Source organism: Ruditapes philippinarum, unplaced genomic scaffold (assembly GCF_026571515.1).
Source record: "Ruditapes philippinarum isolate M1 unplaced genomic scaffold, ASM2657151v2 ctg7059_1_1_1_1, whole genome shotgun sequence".
In the NCBI taxonomy this organism is placed as follows: Eukaryota; Metazoa; Mollusca; class Bivalvia; order Venerida; family Veneridae; genus Ruditapes; species Ruditapes philippinarum.
The window spans coordinates 1-19548 of record NW_026857502.1 but is presented as its reverse complement, the minus strand read 5'-3'; the positions used below and the strand labels follow the sequence as shown (position 1 = coordinate 19548).

The following is a 19548-nucleotide window of genomic DNA, read 5'->3' as shown; positions in this document are numbered from 1 at the left end:
AGAGACACCCGAGGTCTTCCTTGAAAGTCGTCAGTGTTGGTGTTGGTGCGACGTTAACACCCCTCCCCCACCCCCCCCCCCCAAAAAAAAAAAGGGGGGGGGGAGATTTATACTTTGAACGTGTGTGAACTTGATGTCATCATACAATAAAAGGAAGATGTTAAAATCGTGATGTGACAAGCCTCTCTGCACATGTACCCACCGTATAACTCTTGACGACGCATTTAAACTTTGTCTATTTATTTCGATGGCAAGGAATAATCGATAGACACGTAAACATTTTAGGCCCTGATGAATAAATATAACCAAAATACCGACACAGCAGTCACTGATATAAAACGATGAAAAAATATTTTACATTTTACATAGAAAATTACTTTCAATTTTACCGTGACTTTTGCATGTATATACGAAACACTAAACATAGTTTTAAAAAAAGGGGGAAACTTTTGAACGCTCTTATCTCTTCCCCAATAAAAAAAACTGAAATATTGAATAATGAATAAAAAAACAAATTTGAAATGCAAAAATAATCTTTTAAAGCCCCGGTTTTACTGTAGAAAATTTTTACCGGGCTTTTTCAAACGAAAAAAGTTTAAATTTTAAACTCATTTATAAAAAGGGTGAAAATGACTGAAGTTTTGGATTTAACCAAGGATTATACCAAGGAGAACCAAAACGTTGACAAATCTAAAACCCGGAAGCGGCGGAGAAAGACAGGACCAAAGACAGATTCAACACCGTACGCCACCGTCCCACTTCCGCCTTGCAAGGTATGCGGTGGAAACTCGACCGGATATCATTTCGGGGCGATCACTTGCGAAGCTTGTAAGGTATCTGCTTTTCCTTGATTATTGCAAATCTGAATCTTTAGCTCTTTATGTCATAACATTAATTCGATTTTCAAAGCCTTAACTATTGGGCACTATTAGGCATACTTCATCCACAAGTGTAAGTTTATGCTATAGGAAATGAACATTGATTGATTGATTGATTGCTTGATTGATTGATTGATTGATTGATTAATTGAATTGACATATGTATTAATTTCAGGCATTTTTCCGACGGGTATTAATACACAAACATGAATATAAGTGCATGAAGAATGACGACTGTAAAATTGTAATGAAGAGACTGGGTAACTGTTCAGCTTGCAGACTCAAGAAATGTTACGATATCGGAATGTCTAAAGGAGGTTGGTATGGAAATTACGCTTATGGTGTTCCATAATTAATATTTTTGTCTGTAAAGTTTGCGGTTTATTGCGTTAGTTATTTTAACATTGTTAAGCATTTACTCAGTAACATTTGCCCCGGGCCAAGAAGAGTGCCTTTCAGGTGATTGTGACTTGGTTCTGTTCAATCATGTTTTTCATATTGTCTTGTATGGCAATTTGAGTCTCGAAACATTTGGTTCAAAATCTAACAATGTCTTTTGGACGTTAATGGCAGAAAAGCTGAATTGTCACTAGTGTTATTTAGATATTTATTGGAACATCTGTGGTTCTACTTAGTAAATGGAAGCTCCCGTTCCGAAGAGCACATTAGATATGTTTACACAAGAGAATCTGGAAGCTATCGGATCAATATCGATGCCATATGTCTTGAAACCAAAGAAAAGGAACAACAAAACACACTATTCTTTACGTAGGCATTTGTGTTATTTCTCTGTCAATGAATTTTCAGCCAATCTAGTTAAAAAGAATATGTCATTTAGTCAACTGTAATTTACATTAACATATACACAATCAAAATAAATGTCAATTATTTGGACACAAACTAGAAGAAAGTTAAACTTCCTTATTTTTTTTACCAACGGTGTATACCTAACTCAGCTTTTGTTCATGAAAGTTTGGAAACTACATCAACTTTGTTAAAGAAAGCTCTGCCAGATTGTATTTGATTTAGAATATCACATTTAGAGTGATCAAATACTTCTTTTTATTTATCAGGTGTACGTAAAGGAAGATATTCCATAGCAATAAGAACGAGAGCAATTGTCGAAGCTAAAGCTTTGGAGGGAAAAAATCCACCAGCAATAACACCAAGTAAAGAAGCATGTGAGATGTCCGCCGTAGGTAATTCGTCTAAGTCGTCAATAGAATCAGCCTTATCATCGTCAACAGAAAGTCTTCTACGGAACACAGGTTTACATCATATTGTAAAGCATGCTGATAACTTGAAACTCCTTTTATAATCTAAAACGAATATTTTTTCTTAACACAAAGAACCAAAAATTTTTGATTGGGGGATTTACATGTACATCGCACCATCACTGTAAAGGCCATGTGTCGACTTTCCAGCTTTACTGGCGGGGGAAGACAACAGGTGCCCCACAAAACATCTTCTGTTGTATTTTTATGTTTCTCAAGCAATTTTGCGATAGTCAATTTGATCAGCGTTATTCTATTTCCAAGGTCATCCAAACTAAAAATATCTATACATAGTCCTCTTCAGTACCTGTTTCTTTTTTTCATGAAAAATGCAACACACTTGTTTTTAATATCCTTGGCAGGGTATTTGGGATCTTTGGGGTTCAAAGGGCATGTAATCTTTTGTACTTTTTTATAGGGGTTTGGGACCCCCCCTGACCCACTTGTTCCTGGCTGATCAGTCAAAATTAATTTAAAAAAAACTTTCACTTTTTTAATTTCTAACGTTTTTCTTTACTTTTTTCTTGCTTTCCCCTTTTTGTTTTTTCTATGTTTTCTTTTCAGACAAAAAACCCCATTTAAAACCCAACCCCAACAAACATTTATCCCCCAAATTTTCTCCTGATTAAAAATTCGTACCTAATTAGGGGCTCGAATTATTGTTTTGACCCCCTCTTCGGATGCCGGGACGCTTCTACCCAAATTTTGGGCACGGCAATTTGAGAAAAGTAAAATATTGCAAGCACAGCGTCAGATATTTGTAAGTGGATGTTTATTGACCTGTAAGATGATACTATATTATTATCTTTCTACATGCATGTATCAAAATGAGTATAGAAGATAACAGGGTGATCACAATCTAAAATATGAAGCCGTATATACTAGCTGTTACAACATTTTAATGAGGAAAAAAACAATGAATGATGTTATACCCTTTTGACCACTGGAAAATGGGACTGGTACCAATTATGAAATTAAGTACGATTACAAAGTACAAATTACCTTAACATAAGGCTACACTAGCTTTATAAAACAGTATTATTTTGCGGCAACCCTTTTTTATTTGGTCGGGGGAATGGGGTTGGGGATGGAAGAAATGGGGGGGGGGTAAATTTTTAGGCGCAAAGGTTTGTATTAATTATAAGTTATTGCAAATGAGTTAATGCATTTTTAAAGGAGTTAATCACATTACTGACTCTTGATCTTTACTTCGTAGGAAGACAGTAAAGATAAAGAAGAATTCTTTGGTAAAATGTTCGGGACCGCTAAAGACGTCACAACGAAAGATTATCAACAAATATTTGCCGAGACTGGAATAGATTTAGATGATAGGATGGCCCATTTTAATGCTAAAGGCAAATCAATGGAAGAGGAAATAGCTCAATATGTCAACTTTACTAAAATTATTCCTGGATTTAAAAGTCTGAATCCAAAAGATGTGTCCAACTTGTTAAAAGGTATCATCTCTTTAATATTGTTTTATTTCTAATCTTGTTACATTTTTCTGGTCCTTCAGGATCATTGATGCCGACACTATTAAGTGTTGAGAATTGAGTACTGCTCAAGCCGGTGCTAGGGGGCGTGAGGGATGTTGCACGTATTTATTATCCCTCATGTACAGACTCAATCAAACGGAGTCTGCAATTCTCTTGTAATTTTGTTGTGATTAATGCTAGACCAAGGAGGGATCACTTTGTTTCCAGATTTTTTTTCCAATACATGTACATTTATATCCTTCGCCCTGCTGTTGACTTGCACAGTTTATTTTGTATATAGCAAATGTAATATCTACGAACTTTAAATTCTTTTGCTAGGACATGGTGGCACACATTTTCAGTAACAATCTGGGTGCAATTTTATCAACAAAGTTGGTCGTTAGCTACGACACCGTTGATAAAAACGACATCCTGGTTTACAGCACTTATTCTTTTGTTAACTTCATGCACGTGTATTTCTGGTTTGATTTGATTTGGTTTGGTTTGATTTTATTCCTTATAATAATTTCTATATGGAAAAATATCAGTAATAGAATCTGAAAGCATTTGTACATTATTTCAAGGAAACTCTCACATTCTGACACTTTTTATCATTCCATTGAACCGTTCAATCGTTCACAAGTATCAAGCCATTCTGTAAATTTACAGTTCCAGTTATAATATATCAGTCCCTGTTACCGCTCTCTATTATATTGGAGCTACAAAATTCAAAGCACTGAAAGCACCTGGTAACAAGGAAACCCTGTTTAATACTTCAGGACAGTAAAATTTTGGTTTTGAATTTGGAATAGCATGTTGTGACAAATTCACACATTTCACATTTTCAGTTTACATGTTCACATATGCTTTTTAGCTCACCTGAAGCTACACAGGGGTGAGCTTTTAGAGATCGTTGAATCTGTCCGTCGTCTTGTCGTCCGTCGTCTCTTCTTCCGTTCCCCACACTTGTTCGTTAACACTCTAGGTGGTCACATTTTTGACTCAATTATTCATAAGATTGTCAGGATGCTTGTCTAGGTAATTCTCCGGATGAGTTCCGAACATTGGGTCATCTTGGATGAAAAACTAGGTTTCACAGGATCTAAAAATAGAAGAATCCTTGTTAGCACTCCTAGTGGTGTCACCATTTTTTACTTCAATCGTTAAACTTTGTCAGGATGCTTGTCTAGGTGATTGCTCGGAATTGCAGTTTTGTAACATTGGATTTATCCGAATGAGAAAAACTAGAGGTCACAGGAGCTAAAAAAAATAAAAACCTTGTTAACTACTTCTTGTGGTCACATTTTTTTTTACTCAGTTATCATTCAAACTAGTCAGGAATGCTTGTCTAGGTAAAATTGCTGTGATTGGTAGTTTGAACCAATGGGTCATCTGGGAATGAGAAACTAGGTCACAGAAAGCGCTAAAAATAGAAAAACCTTGTTAACACTCTAGCGGTCAACATTTTTTGTTCAATTATCATCAAAACTTGGTTCAGGATGCTTGTCTAGGTAATTGCTTCAGATGAAATTTTGTGAAACATTGGATCATCTCGGGATGAAAACTAGGTCACCGGAGCTAAAAAATAGAAAAATCTTGTAAACACTCTTGTGGCTACTTTTGTGATCCAAACTATCCTGGAAATTGGATCTGGAAAAAGTTTTTTGATGATTTCTAGGTCATGTTTTAAATACGGGTCACCTGGGTCAAAACTAGGTCACACCGCCCAAATATGGAAAAAAACCTTATTAACACTCTAGTGGTCACATTTTTGGCTCAATTATCATCAAACTTGGTCAGGATGCTTGTCTAGGTAATTGCTCGGTGAGTTGAACATTGGTCATCTCGGATGAAAATTAGGTCACAGGAGCTAAAATTAGAAAAATCTTTTAACACTCTAGTGGGCTATGTTTTGATCCAAATTATCCTGTAAATTGGTCTGAAGGTTTGTTTTGATGATTTCTAGGTCAAATTTTTCGAACATGGGTCATCTTGGATGAAACAAAGGTCACACCGCCCAATATGGAAAAACCTTGTTAACACTCTTGTGGTCAATTTTTGACTCAATGTATCATCAAAACTTTGGTCAGGATGCTTGTCTAGGTAATTGCTCGGTTTGAGTTCGAACATGGGTTGTCTCGGATGAAAAACTAGGGTCACAGGAGCTAAAAAATAGAAAAATCTTGTTAACACTCTAGTGGCTACTGTTTTGATCAAAGCATCCTGTTAATTAGTCTGAAAGTTTGCTTTGATGATTTCTAGGTCAAGTTTGAAAATGGGTCAACTGGGGTCAAAAACTAGGTCACACTTCTCAAATATGGAAAATCCTTGTTAACACTCTTGTGGTCACATTTTTGACACACCTGTCATGAAACTTGGTCAGAATACTTGTCTAGGTAATTGTTCGGATGAGTTCGTTGGGTCAGGTGAGCGATTTAGGGCCATCTTGGCCCTCTTGTATAAAACAATAGTTGCCATGCCTTTTCATCCACCACACATTTGAGTGAATAAATTATTGTAAAGACAGACGCGTGTAGTTTTTTCCAATTTTCATATTTTAGACACCGTCTCTTTTCAGCGTCTCATTGCGAGTTCTGGTTGCTTGGTAACTACATGCTATTTAACAACGAACTGGGAACAGCAATAAGTTGGAACGGGACATTTAACACAACGATGAAAACGATAGAAAAGTTTTGGTCTCCTGAATGGGTGAAATTAGTTTTCAAGTTAGCGGACATGATACAGAAGTTAGAGTTATCTTTAGAGGAGATTGTGTTAATCAGAGTTATCATTCTTACATATACAGGTATTATTATACGAGCATATAAGATAGAAGTGCGGTCGTTTCCACTCTTAATATATCTCTTTTACCGCTTTCTATAACATTGGAAAAAAAATCAAAACACTGAAAGCACCGGTAACAAGAAAAGCCTAACGCACTCTTTAAGTGCTAATTCTTCCGGCAGTCTCCATGTAGACAAGCTGGACTTTTGAGCTTGTGGAGTTCGAATACATTCAACTGAAAATAACCGTAGTTTTCAAATGTTTTTTTCGCTCGTTTATATACTGGCAGTTCAATGATGCGGACTCGAGCTTTGTCCCTATATGGTTAAGGCTAACATCATAAAAATGACCAATACCACATCTCACCTGTTGAATTTCTCTGATTGACTTGCTCACGTTAAATGCTTGGAACTGTCTATTAAATTTTTAGTGATAACAAGACAAAAAAGTCAAATTTATTCTGTCACCACTGGTCAGCCGGCTAGCTGGCAAGGCTCTATACTGGTGACAAAGGCTAATAAACTTCGATTTCAGCAGAGTAATATTAAACTAATATAATAACATTATGTACGACAGAAATAAAAGAAAATGTCATAATAATATCAAGTTTTGTTTCCAAATTTATATGCTAATGCTATAGAAGTTTATTTTTCATTTTCAGATCGTTGCAAATTAAAAGACAGAGAAAAGATTCAAATATTACAAGAGACATTTCTGGATTGTCTAAATTATCAGTTGATGAAATCTCACAAAGACTATAACCGCTATGTTTATAAAATATTTGACATTTTACTAAGACTTCGAGATTTAACTGAGCTTAATTTTAAAGTTAATCAAAAGTTTTTACAGGAATGGGGATTTGCTATACACGAGTTTCCTTTGTGGAAAGAAATTGTGTCTTATGAAAATGATGTTTAGACGTGTTTGTTTTTCTTAATGCTTTGCCTGAGAAATTTAAGTTGTAAACTATTAAAAACTATTATACCTTTGAAATGACATATTGAAATGATGGGTTTTTAAATAAAAATTTTCAATGTATATTCCCAAAAGGAAAATAGTTTTTTAAAAAAAATTGCATTACGGGATAATGAAATTTTTAAAGAAAAAATTTTGTCAAACGGGGTTGAACTTTTTTTTTAGTAGAAAAAAGTCCGTGTTTTATTAATACATAGAAAGGGGCGTCTGTGGCAGAGTGGTTAAGGTCGTTGACTTCAAACCACTTGCCCGAATCCCGACATATATCTTACGAAATATCGGTGGTTCTTCTCAGGTTCCCTTTAGTGTTAAAAATAATGCACGGTGAGGGATCTGAGCTCTTCTTCCACCAGTAAAGTGGTGCTGGTCCTTTTAATCATATGTTTATTGAGTTATTGTTATATTTATGATATATTTATTACGTCCATTTGTGAAGATATATAAGTATTTCAGCGTGAAATAGATAACATCTTTTTGAATAAAAATTTTAAAAAGTGTTGTTCATTATTCAAAAATTGACCCAAAAGTTTCATTTTCGTTTCATATTCACTTCTTTGGTTGATTTTAATCCTGATAAGAAAACGAACTTAAATGATATCACCATATTATTTTCTTTTGAGACATGTACGATTACTACGGTCAGAATAAATGGGGAGGCAACTACATACAGTTCAGTGAAAAACTCAAAAAGACTTTATAGAGGCATAAGCATTACAAAAAATTTCAAACAAAAACAAAAAACATCAAAATATATACAAAAGAGAATTATCAGCGTAATGCTTCAGTCACACTACACCGTATAGCGTTAACGGACGTCCAACGCATAACAAAATTTTAAATCCGTCCATGTCCGTTCGCATGCGTTTCTTTTCCGTTTATCATGCGGCGTTTGCGCTTCTTGTCCAGCGGTGTTCGTTCCGTTCGGTGGAAAGTTTTGAACATGTTCAAAATTTGGAACGTACACCACCGGATAAAGTTGTCCGTCAGATGTACGGTAACCATGCGCTGGTATGCGTTTTGTTCGTTACTCGTACGTTCCTGATTCTGTACTTGTTCGGTTCGAGTCCGTTCTTGTCCGGTGGACCTGATTCACAGCCGGACTACTACGGACATGCAGCGGATGTAACATATGTTAAACGGACGATAACGAACAAGGGACGTATAAGAACTGATAAAAAGCAGACATGAATCGATGGTCTGTCGCACAAAACTGATGATGAATAAAACGAGGTTTCCCTGGTTATAACTGTCATAAATTTTCTTGCATTTCAAGTGTAAAGACCTTCTAAAACTTTGATAGTTTGAGTAAATGATCCACATATCATGGAGTGTCGCGTTAGAGCCCGCCTGCAGTATCAAGCGGCCTTGATCCAGGCACGTATTGACCTGTTGGATGCGAATGTAGATATTGTCGCTTATGAAAATATGAGAAGAAGGAGGCGACTGCGGAGGTGGTGGTCAAAGGCTTGGCTGGGTCCTGAGAGACGTCGAATGTTTTGTCTCTACGATCAACTCATGATGAAGCTGCGGAAAGAAGACCAGCGGTCATTTACGAACTTCATGAGGATGCCTCCTGAGATGTTTGATGAGATTCTGGAACGAGTGGGTCCCAGAATAACAAAACAATATACCACATACAGAACCCCTCTTGACCCTGGAATGAAGTTATCGTTTTACTCAGACATCTTGCGTCAGGGTCAAAGTATTCCAACATGCGGTTTGCCTGGAGGATACCTCACAACACAACACCATCTCTGTCATCGTGCGAGAAGTAAATATTTTTATTTTCCCATGACTCTTAATGATAACTCGAACAATTACATGTATATAATTTCTGGTCTTTTAAAATATCAATAATTTGCTTACATGATTATTTCTACTTTTAAAATCGCACTTTTATTTGCATTTTCAGGTGTGCAGAGCAATTATAGACGAGTATGTGGACGAGATCATGCCTTTGCCAACAACAGCTGCTGACTGGAAACGCATTTCAGATGGCTTTTTGGAAAAATGGAACTTTCCTCACACTTTGGGTGCGTAGGATGTCAAGCATATTGCCTGTAAGTGTCCACCTAGTTCCGGGTCCACATATTTCAACTATAAGAAGTACTACTCCACAGCTGACCCTCGTTGACTACGGCTACAAGTTCATTTGGGCCGACATCGGAGGCCGCGGTGCTGCATCTGATGCTCAGTTGTGGAACGAGTCCGAAGAAATATGAACCGGTCCATCACCCATCGTTCTCGGTCTGTCAATTCCCTCTGCCCGTCCCCAGATCGTTGAGCATGGAGCCTGGTGTTCCAGTCCCTTAAGATCAGTAAACCAGGTCTTCAAGCTTCCAGCTGTAAAACAGAAACATTGGAATAAATATATGATGTAATTTATGCCAAATTACTACAGAAATATAAGACACTAAAACGTTACAATGATAATGAAAATTATAAATTCAGATTAATGTATTTGAATTTACCGTCATATTGGAGCTCTTCAGCTTTTTCCTCCCAGAGGTGGTCTTTCAAAGTCTTGTTTTTGTAGTCCTTGTTTTTTTTTAAATTCCATAGACAGGCATGTTACGCAATCCATTCCAGGACTTGACCTTCCTCCTGCTCATCACGGAGGCGGCAAGATTTCTTTGGTTTCTTTGACCGATTTAACTTCTGAGTAGACGGCATAGATGAATCACTTGATAGATCTGAGTCTTTTGGATTTTTTACAGACGGAGTTTCTTCCTCAGTAACTTCAATGGTTTCTTGTTCCTGAACAGCATCATTATCAGGGGGAGGAGAGGGTGACCTGAGAGTATTCCTCTGTCCCCTGGCCTTACCCTTCCCAGCATTGGTAGCCTTGGCTTTTGGCATTTTCGAGCACGCGTGTGATCTTTGTGAGCGTGGAAACTATTATGACGAATGAAACAAAATATCGGACTATTTATACCAGTTTTGTCCGTCACGTGACCCGTAGAAATACGCTCGTCGAACGTTCAAAGAACGTTTTGTCAGTTCTTCATGCGCTGCGTGTACGTTTTGTGTGGTACAAATCCGTTACGAGAACGGCGAAGGCCGTTAACTGTACGTCGTTCATCCGGTATATGTGCGTTGATCGTTCGGTCATTGTGCGTTTTGTACGTTTTATGCGCCCTGTACAGCGATCATGAGAGCACCGAGCAGCAGCGGGAAATGCTTTTCATCACCGGATAACTTTCAGCCGCATTTTTCTTTGCGTTTGGCGTCCGTTAACGCTATGTGGTGTAGTGTGACTGGAGCTTAAGAAGTTACTCATACAATTTATAGGAAAAAATATGAACATACTCGAAGACTAACAAGCTTAGTTTTTCACTTGTCTATCATAAACGCTCCGAGATTAAGAAAAAAAGTCTGTAAACACGTTCGGATAACACACTAATATTCGTAACTATTATAATATCCCAACCAATCGGAACGTCCTCGGCTATTGTCTATAATAACCTCATTGAAAGTAGTTCTACCACGTGGTTTCAGACGTAAACAGAAACAGAGATAATGTAAAACGAATGTATATATTTGACATCCAAAAGTAAAGTAATGTCTGTTTCGGTACACTTATGATTGCAAATATGTCTGAAAACAATTTTTAAATTAAATATGCCCACTGATGTACAATTTTAAACATATCCGACTAAATGACAACACGTTAGTTTTTTTTTTTAACTTTCGGTTTCTACAACCATAATAATAAATATAGAAATAAAGTATTGTTTGCTTTTGTATCTATGAATTCACTTATTTTAGGTAGACTTTTAACACATATATTGGAAATTAACTTGTCAACAACTCCAAGCCGTAGGTTAGACCGAAATACCGCATCCGTTCTGTGTATTCGAAGACTGACGGAAAGGGCCGAAAAGTTGCGATTGTGTCCCAACAATTGTACCGGTCATCTATGTTGTTGAATGCTCACGTTTTTTGGGGGGGTTTTGTCTGTTTTTTTTTTTTTTTCAAATAATGCACAACATGCGCACAACTGTTGTGTGCAAAATATAATTGCTGGGAATATAGAATACTTAAAGCCTGATATTGATAAACGCAAACGTGCCATTAAAACAATTATAGCAAGCAGTCCATTTTAAGTAAAGAAAATACATCGACCAGGTAGTCACCGATCCACGCATATATTAAACACCGCACTTTTAACACAGAGAGGTTTATCAATATACGTACATTTGAGCCGTGTCACGACAAAACCAACATAATGGGCTTGCGACCAGCATGGATCCAGACCAGCCTGCGCATCCGCGCAGTCTGATCAGGATCCATGCTGTTCGCTTACAAACTCTATAACAAGTAGAGAAACTGACAGCGAACAGCATGGATCCTGATCAGACTGCGCAGATGCGCAGGCTGGTCTGGATCCATACTGGTCGCAAACCCATTATGTTAGCTTTGTCGTGACGCGGCTCATTTGTAAAGTGTGTAATAAAATCGTTACCGTGACCTAAATTGAAACTCGCGAGTCATAAAGGCTAGCATTTAGAACATTGTATGCGTTTAAATTCAATGTATGCGTTTAAATTTAATGTATGTATAGAATATAAATATTGACTAGCTGCGATTTCATGTGATGCATGAATAACCTTATATGTGGGTTATTTATAACGTTAGAAATCATTCACCGTACGTGCCATATTTTAAACGGGTAGGATCAATTTAAACTTTATCAAAATGACAGAAGCTTTGGATTTAACCAAGGATTATACCAAGGAAAACAAAGACGTTGACATGTCTAAGACCCGGAAGGTACAGAAGAAAAAAGCACCAAGGACAGGTTCAGCACCGTACGCCACCGTTCCACTTCCGCCTTGCAAGATATGCGGAGGAAACTCGACCGGATATCATTTCGGAGCGATCACGTGCGAAGCTTGCAAGGTATATTGTTATACTTTATCTAAAGTAACTTTTTCAAACGAGATATGACTATGAAAACTAGTTTTTTTTTGTTATTCAGGCGTGAATTTTTAGTATATATATACTAGTGCGTTAGAATTCTAAATTATGACTTTTTCAAACTCCATGCTCTTCCTCACGTCGGCAAACGAAACCTGTTTTATAGGAAATGAACCTTGACTTTGATCCATATGTATGTGTAAAGTTTGGTAGCAATTAAAACAGTTACTTAACTTTGGTTTATTTCTTCAAAGTTTTATCTCAAAGCATATTTAAATTCCAATCTCTATGCATACTATAATTTGTTGTTGTTGTTGTTTTTCTTTTCATGTACATTATGAATCGTGTAATATAAAATCTGATTATTGAGATCAAATTTAACTCAATTTTACTACCGGTTTAAAAGTTCAGTTTATCTCCCATTGACTGCAAGTACGCATGCACTTACATTGTTGTAGGCATTCTTTCGAAGGGCATTGATACACAAACAGGAGTATAAGTGCAGTAAAAATGACAACTGTGAAATTATATTGAAAAGAGCGGGAAACTGTTCAGCTTGCAGACTCAAGAAATGTTACGATCTCGGAATGTCGAAAGGAGGTAAGTGCAGATATGGCGTCAGTGGCGTTCCATATATTTTATGTTGTTCCATAGGTCATGACGTCAGTTTTTTTTACTGAGTATGAGTATTAAACATGGTATATCAGATGCTATCACACATGGTTAATGCATTTTTGTCACCGTTAGATAGTAATATAGCTAAAAAAATAGGTTTGCCAACACAGATGCTAAGTGGGGTTAATAAAAAACGTTTATCACGAAATAAGTTTTATTATACAATAAGAGAAACTAGTTAGCCCTCCAAAAAAACTGTTAAACATAAAGTCAAATTAAGCATTATATTTTTCATTAAACATAAAGATTTACAAACGGCTCATCACAAAATCTTTAAATATTTGAATACCACGACAAATTTGAAAAGAAACTCATTTTGAGGAAGATAATGGTATTCACATTAATTTTACAATAATTACTCGAAGAGACATATAAATAAGCTTGAATGAAGTTATCGATATGCCATTGTCAAATCGATCAATGCTTTTGAAAAATCTGTCAAATTTGAAAGTTATTTAATTTAAATGATGTAGAAGACCATCTCCACCCAACTGTTTGTAATGAACTTGTTCAGCTTGCAAATAAGAACTGTTTCTATGTATAAACCACAATTCATTGGTGGCATAGACCTATCCATATTACATTTAGGTACTTACCAAATAAACAACGTTTTTATTAATCAGGTGTGCGCAAAGGCAGGTATTCTATAGCAATAAGAACGAGGGCAATTGTTGAGGCTAAAGCCTCGGAGGGAAAAAGTCCAGCAGTGACAACAACTAATCAAGATGTACGTGAAATGTCTAAAGGAAATTCGTCTACGTCATCATTAGGATATGTGTCATCACCGTCAAAAACGAATCTTCTAAAGAACAAAGGTATGTTAATTAAGAAATAATATATCCCAAACTGTGATTTTATAGCTCAATAACATCACTGTTTGGAGTTCGGATGCGAGGAATTATATCACGAGGGCGTAGCCCGAGTGATATAATGTTGCGCATCCGAACGACAAACAGTGATGTTATCCAGCGATAAAATCACCGATTTGGATATATTATTTCGATTCTAACACGACATAAACAAATAAATGGTGCCGTACCTGCTATTAAGCAAAATTGCGCCTGATTTGTTTCCGTACTTATTGTCAGCGCGTCGGATTTCATAGCGGTTACGTCACATGTACAATGATTACGTCACACGTCTAAATATAGAACGTCAAACAGTGACTCTATTGCATAATAATACACACTTTCAGTTCTTCTATGTTCATTAGGGAAAAATGCGGGTCGTGTTAGAATAATGTATTTATCATACATTAAGTCTTGCCTTTGTAACATCAGAACAAAGTGAGATTTATTAACGATTTGACGTTATATACTTTGTTATTATAGCGCACCTCAAGTATTGGTAACGATGTCTGTCGGCGGGCGCCAACGGCGGTCTTTTCTAAAAGTCAAGTTTACTTAGAATTTGCTGTGTGACATCATTATTTTAATTGAATCATGTTTGGTGTACATTCCTTTGTTGAGTTATTTTGAGTAATGGTATTTGTTAAGTTTTGCACTAAAAAATTGATCGGAGTCATTGAGGGAGCGGTTGCTGAGTCGGACACTTAATCGAGCTATGCTGGAGTCAGTATCATGTTTCCTCATTTGCAACCTGTGCTGGTTAGATCTAGGTAGCATACTAGAAAGTTAAAAACTGTCTAATGAATAATGTTTCACAAAAGAGAGCACCAGAACAAAAAACAAAAACAACAAACAAAAAAAAAACAACAACAAAAAAAAACAACTTTAAATGCACCTCTACATCTACTTGTAGGCACCATCTTTATAACTCTTTTTTTCTGAGCCAACGAATGGATCATCAACAAGCTTCTCGATCAGAATTTTACAGAAAAAATAATGTTGAGAGATGAAGTCTCATTATGGCCGTCTTGTTTTTTTGAACACAGACATACTAATACAAACTGACATAATTTAAAAGTTTGCTCACGTCTTGGCCTAGATTTCTTTAAACTTGTCTTCATATTTTGTCTCATCACGTATACTGTCATTTCATTTCAGACAACGTCACCTCCGAAACATCTACCAATTTTACATCTTCCCCATCACCTGATCTAGATTTCAAAAGCAACGTAGAGCTCGAACTGTTGATTGACGCCCTCGTGGGATGTCAGGACGCTGTCTACCCCCACCTTGCACAGCAGTTTGAGAAAAGTAAAATCTTGTTAGCACAGCGTCAGATATTTGTAAGTATCTGTATATTTGTAATATCTGGATATATTGACATGGCATTGTTGTTATTGTGTCCATATTTGGTTTATACAAATTTATTTTAGTTCGATTGTGTTGGAAGCTATAAGCTTATTGAAACACTCTCGAATCCGTTCCTGGAACCAACCAGTACTAAGCAATGAATGTAAAGTTTCTTGCTCAAGGAAACAACGACTTGCCCCTGACAGGGTACACAGTCGGTCCGGATAACTGTTAGCATCTGGTGATATGAAAATGTTTAAAAAACAATAGCAATAAAAACATAGATTCGACCTGATACCCTTTTCGTTTTGAAATATTTTCTCACGCTTGTTCTGATCAGGGGAAGTAACCTCTGCGAGAGTTTCATATTTCGCAACATTTCGGCCCTTTCATAACTTCTATAACTAATATTTATATTTGAATGTGTGAAATGTATCATTTTTGTGACTTCCATGGTTTCTGCTTACAAAATACCCTCTTGATTTAATAGTTATTATTCGAACGTCACAACTTTTATTTTCAATTAGTTTTGTTTTCTTTACCTCAAACAGTTATCAATATGATCCGAATGACTTTAGGTAAACTACAGTCAGTAAAAAATGCACCGTCATACATTATTTGTATCATAGTTTGGGGACCTTTCTGTTGAAAAAGTGTCAGAGTTAAATCGTATACATATACATGCACAGTGCGGTAACTGGAGTGCAGGTATCAGTTACCCGCATTCCAGATCATGCCCGTTGATTGGCTCATTTTTGCTGGGGTTTACTTATTGTGACGGCAGAGAAAGGGAAAGCGGCAGAAATATCATATTCAGATGCTCGTTCATTGGTCACTTTTTCCCGGGGTTTAAAATTGTGACAACAGGGAACGTGTTTTTATGTTTGACTATGATACAAAAGAGAAAGAACACCAAAACACTCGGCAATCTGATTTATACTCGGGGGCTACGCCCCCTCGTACAAACCAGATAGCCTCGTGTTTCGGTGCTTTTTCTAATACTTACCTCTTAAATAAATAGCTATTAATTTACAACAGTCAGTCAAACGTGTACACACGCTTAAATTGTTATTTTATAACTGACAGATACGACCTCTTTTATTTCAAACTTGAGAGTATCAATACGCTCTTTGAACCCATACATATATTTATATAATAGTGGTTATCGGTGTCTAACTGGTATGACTACCTGACTTGAAATACAGGCGTTGAATAATCGCCGACTAAAAGACCAACTAAACGACCTACAATCTTAGATGTTTTTATGATGGTGTTTAACACCCTACACACCGAAAGAACCGGTTTCTTCCAGAACTGGGACATGTATGACTTGCACTGGCTTGCACTTGCAGTAACAACGTAGATTGAAGAGGAGACTTCAGTAGATATTGCATAAGCCATGCAAAGCACGCTGGCATCTTTTAGTCAAAGAATGTGTTGTTTATAAAATGTAGCATCATAATCAAACAATCTTTTTGATTTTTTATAGATCCACCATTTCGTTGTTGCAATGTCCTCCTGCTACTTTCCCGAAACTATTTCACGCTTGTGTGATATAGAATTGCAATAAAACAAGTCTATTTAAACAAAGCAATTGGTTTGATATTAACTCTACGTAAAATGATCTAATTTGTTTCTTTATTTTTCGTCTATTTGCTCCATAGGAAGCCAATAAAGATAAAGAAGAAGTTTTTGGCAAACTGTTCGGGATCGCTAATGACGTCACAACGGAAGATTACAAACAAATATTTGCCGAAACTGGAATAGATTTGGATGACAGGATGGCCCATTTTAATGCTAAAGGCAAATCAATGGAAGAAGAAATAGCAAAATATGTCAACTTTACTAAAATCATTCCTGGATTTAAAAACTTGCATCCGAAAGATGTGTCAAATTTGTTAAAAGGTACAACCTTTTTTCATGTAATTTTAGTTAGTTAAAACAATGTTTTTGTTTCAAATTGTACGAAATAAATATATGCAGTAAGCATATACAAACCTGAGCATGGGGAATGTAATATCTCCAGACCTAGAATTTACAAATTTATAGTTGTTCTTGACTGCACACGTCACATTTCTTTTTAGTAACAATTTCATCCTGTATTACGGGATTTTCCCTCTACAATAAAAGGAACAAATTTTCGTCTTTTACGGTGTTTTTTTTGCCTTACACGTTTAACTTATTTCCAAAACGGTATCTTAACATGTATTAATTGATCTTGGCTGATCTAACAATTTTAGACACATATAGACAGCAGTTAAAACTAAAATTGATTCAAAGCTGTGTGATTTAATCATGTCCGGCCCTTACTGAAAATATCTGTGAATCGTTTAACCCTTTACCTGCAGAAAGGAACCGAATGTGACAACTTTTACCACTAGCATACATCCAGGCTAGCCTGTAGACACGTGCAGCCTGGCCAGACTTCATATTGTTTGTACTTCAATTTTGTATTTTGATGTTAAAAGCCCTGAATTTTGAATAGACCGTCCCAATTTCAAGTCATCCTCGGTAACCCAGGCTATTTACCGTATAGTATATACGGATTGTGTACCGTGGGTTCCGATGATGTTTCAAAGTAGGGCAAAAGCCATTAACCGGGAACACGTGTATTTTTCAGCGTCTCATTGTGAGTTCTGGTTGCTTGGTAACTACATGCTTATCAACAAAGATCTAGGCACATCTTTAGGCTGGAACGGATCATTTGGCTCAACGATAAAAATGATAGAAAAGTTTTGGTCGCCTGAATGGGTACAAATGGTTTTCAAGTTAGCGGACATGATACAGAAGTTAGAGTTATCCTTAGAGGAGATTGTGTTAGTCAGAGTTATCCTTCTTACATATACAGGTATTGTTGTATTTATAATTTGTGATTTCTACAATATAAAGAAGAGATAGGACAACATTATCCATCATGTTAAACCCCAACCCTAGCCAGGGTATTTCAATCTATCACCAGCAAATAAAGCTTCATTCCTAGTCCAAATTAACCTCATTTTCCCCATTATTTTTTTTTAATCTTCTTACTCTTAATGCATTAGTTAAACATTATAAAATTGTTTTACCCTTTCTAAAGAAGTAAACATGCATTTGTTTCTGGGGCATACTGTGCCTTTAAGCCTTATTATAATACATGTACAGCTTAATTATATACATATATTTTTAAACGAGGCATGATTAAAAATATGGCTAGGATAAAATAGGATAGAATATAATAGAATAGAATAGAAGTTTCATCCCTAATTACATTTTGTACATACGCTCCTGCTACAGGATTTTTTTCTTTATTTTCAGATCGTTGCAAGTTAAAAGACAGAGAAAAGATTCAAATATTACAAGAGAAATTTCTGGATTGTCTTAATTTTCAGTTGATGAAATCTCACAAAGACTACAATCGCTATCTTTATAAGATATTTGACATTTTACTAAGAATTCGAGATTTAACTGAGCTAAATTTTAAAGTTAATCAAAAGTTTTTACAGGAATGGGGATTTGCTATTCACGAGTTTCCTTTGTGGAAGGAAATGTTGTCTTACGAAAATGATGTTTAGAATACATGTATTAAAGAGATGATTTTTAAAGTTTTTGTTTAAGAAAAAATGTGTTCCTTACATTACTTTTAAGTTACCGACATGTAAGAGATCCTATTATACTTGTAACATTCAAACTGCTTTTGTCATTTATTTTTCAGAATGTTGCTAAGTATGATATTATCGGATTTTTTTTAATGCCTCGAAGTAAATTTTGATATGCTTAGACGTGTATAACGATGCCTTGGAATTTATCGTAGTCGTAATATTACATAAGGTGAACAAAACATTACAAAATGTAATTCATCTTCAATATCGTTACACTGACATAGTTGACATTTGTTATCGTTTCTTTCAATGTTTCCATATTTACCTGTTTCAATACACATGTAATACTAATCTTTAAAAGTTGGTAGCGGTAATGGGACGTTCTCCATGCTACCAACTTTATTTAAAGGCCCATTTTTCTCCAAAAATGCTTTTATTTTTCAAAAGAAATGTGTGTGGCGCCGTTATATGTCGCAACGCCGCTAAATGTCGCACTTACCGCTAAATGTCGCACCAATACCGCTAAATGTCGCAACTGCCGCTAAATGTCGCAAAATCATTTGCCCTTAAATGTCGCAATGTTAACGTTAAATGTCGCACGAATTTCTGCTACAGTTAAATGTCGCAACACTACCGTTAAATGTCGCAAGATATAAATTCATGTTGAAATCATGAATAAAAGTAGTAGTATTTTAATTTAAAACGCTCTCTTGTTATTTTTACTGTAATTGTCATACAAAAAGTATCTTTGTTTTAATTGTTTTCTTTTATGAACCTGAATATCGAGGTTT

The 19548-nt window shown here is 36.0% G+C and overlaps 4 protein-coding genes and 1 pseudogene across 4 annotated transcripts; 4 read left to right on the top strand and 1 right to left on the bottom strand.

Moving 5' to 3' along the window:
• Positions 1 to 607: 607 nt before the first annotated feature.
• On the top strand, positions 608 to 2211 carry LOC132749964 (estrogen receptor-like). Its single transcript, XM_060739911.1, has 3 exons — positions 608 to 833; positions 1054 to 1195; positions 1952 to 2211. The coding sequence occupies exons 1-3, from the start codon at positions 630 to 632 to the stop codon at positions 2194 to 2196; spliced, it is 591 nt and encodes a 196-aa protein (XP_060595894.1). The 5' UTR covers positions 608 to 629; the 3' UTR covers positions 2197 to 2211.
• Positions 2212 to 2867: 656 nt separating this feature from the next.
• LOC132749960 (nuclear receptor subfamily 1 group D member 2-like) lies at positions 2868 to 7430 on the top strand. The gene is made up of 4 exons (XM_060739908.1): positions 2868 to 2912; positions 3369 to 3609; positions 6206 to 6433; positions 7073 to 7430. Exons 2-4 carry the CDS (start codon positions 3405 to 3407, stop codon positions 7327 to 7329), a joined length of 690 nt encoding a protein of 229 aa, XP_060595891.1. The 5' UTR covers positions 2868 to 2912; positions 3369 to 3404; the 3' UTR covers positions 7330 to 7430.
• A 2104-nt stretch (positions 7431 to 9534) lies between these two features.
• LOC132749968 (uncharacterized) lies at positions 9535 to 10609 on the bottom strand (annotated as a pseudogene).
• A 1307-nt stretch (positions 10610 to 11916) lies between these two features.
• On the top strand, positions 11917 to 16749 carry LOC132749967 (nuclear receptor ROR-beta-like). Its single transcript, XM_060739916.1, has 5 exons — positions 11917 to 12288; positions 12765 to 12906; positions 13605 to 13796; positions 14988 to 15172; positions 16669 to 16749. Exons 1-5 carry the CDS (start codon positions 12085 to 12087, stop codon positions 16747 to 16749), a joined length of 804 nt encoding a protein of 267 aa, XP_060595899.1. The 5' UTR covers positions 11917 to 12084.
• A 68-nt stretch (positions 16750 to 16817) lies between these two features.
• LOC132749962 (nuclear receptor subfamily 1 group D member 2-like) lies at positions 16818 to 18749 on the top strand. Its single transcript, XM_060739909.1, has 3 exons — positions 16818 to 17084; positions 17800 to 18027; positions 18474 to 18749. Exons 1-3 carry the CDS (start codon positions 16961 to 16963, stop codon positions 18728 to 18730), a joined length of 609 nt encoding a protein of 202 aa, XP_060595892.1. The 5' UTR covers positions 16818 to 16960; the 3' UTR covers positions 18731 to 18749.
• Positions 18750 to 19548: the final 799 nt, after the last annotated feature.

Coding starts and splice junctions, on each gene's coding strand:
- LOC132749964 (XM_060739911.1), top strand. CDS start 630: ATGACTGAAGTTTTGGATTTAACCAAGGATTATACCAAGGAGAACCAA. Junction 834..1,053: donor TCACTTGCGAAGCTTGTAAG/GTATCTGCTTTT, acceptor TATTAATTTCAG/GCATTTTTCCGACGGGTATT. Junction 1,196..1,951: donor TATCGGAATGTCTAAAGGAG/GTTGGTATGGAA, acceptor TTTATTTATCAG/GTGTACGTAAAGGAAGATAT.
- LOC132749962 (XM_060739909.1), top strand. CDS start 16,961: ATGGCCCATTTTAATGCTAAAGGCAAATCAATGGAAGAAGAAATAGCA. Junction 17,085..17,799: donor TGTGTCAAATTTGTTAAAAG/GTACAACCTTTT, acceptor TGTATTTTTCAG/CGTCTCATTGTGAGTTCTGG. Junction 18,028..18,473: donor TATCCTTCTTACATATACAG/GTATTGTTGTAT, acceptor CTTTATTTTCAG/ATCGTTGCAAGTTAAAAGAC.
- LOC132749967 (XM_060739916.1), top strand. CDS start 12,085: ATGACAGAAGCTTTGGATTTAACCAAGGATTATACCAAGGAAAACAAA. Junction 12,907..13,604: donor TCTCGGAATGTCGAAAGGAG/GTAAGTGCAGAT, acceptor TTTATTAATCAG/GTGTGCGCAAAGGCAGGTAT. Junction 13,797..14,987: donor GAATCTTCTAAAGAACAAAG/GTATGTTAATTA, acceptor ATTTCATTTCAG/ACAACGTCACCTCCGAAACA.
- LOC132749960 (XM_060739908.1), top strand. CDS start 3,405: ATGTTCGGGACCGCTAAAGACGTCACAACGAAAGATTATCAACAAATA. Junction 3,610..6,205: donor TGTGTCCAACTTGTTAAAAG/GTATCATCTCTT, acceptor GTCTCTTTTCAG/CGTCTCATTGCGAGTTCTGG. Junction 6,434..7,072: donor TATCATTCTTACATATACAG/GTATTATTATAC, acceptor TTTCATTTTCAG/ATCGTTGCAAATTAAAAGAC.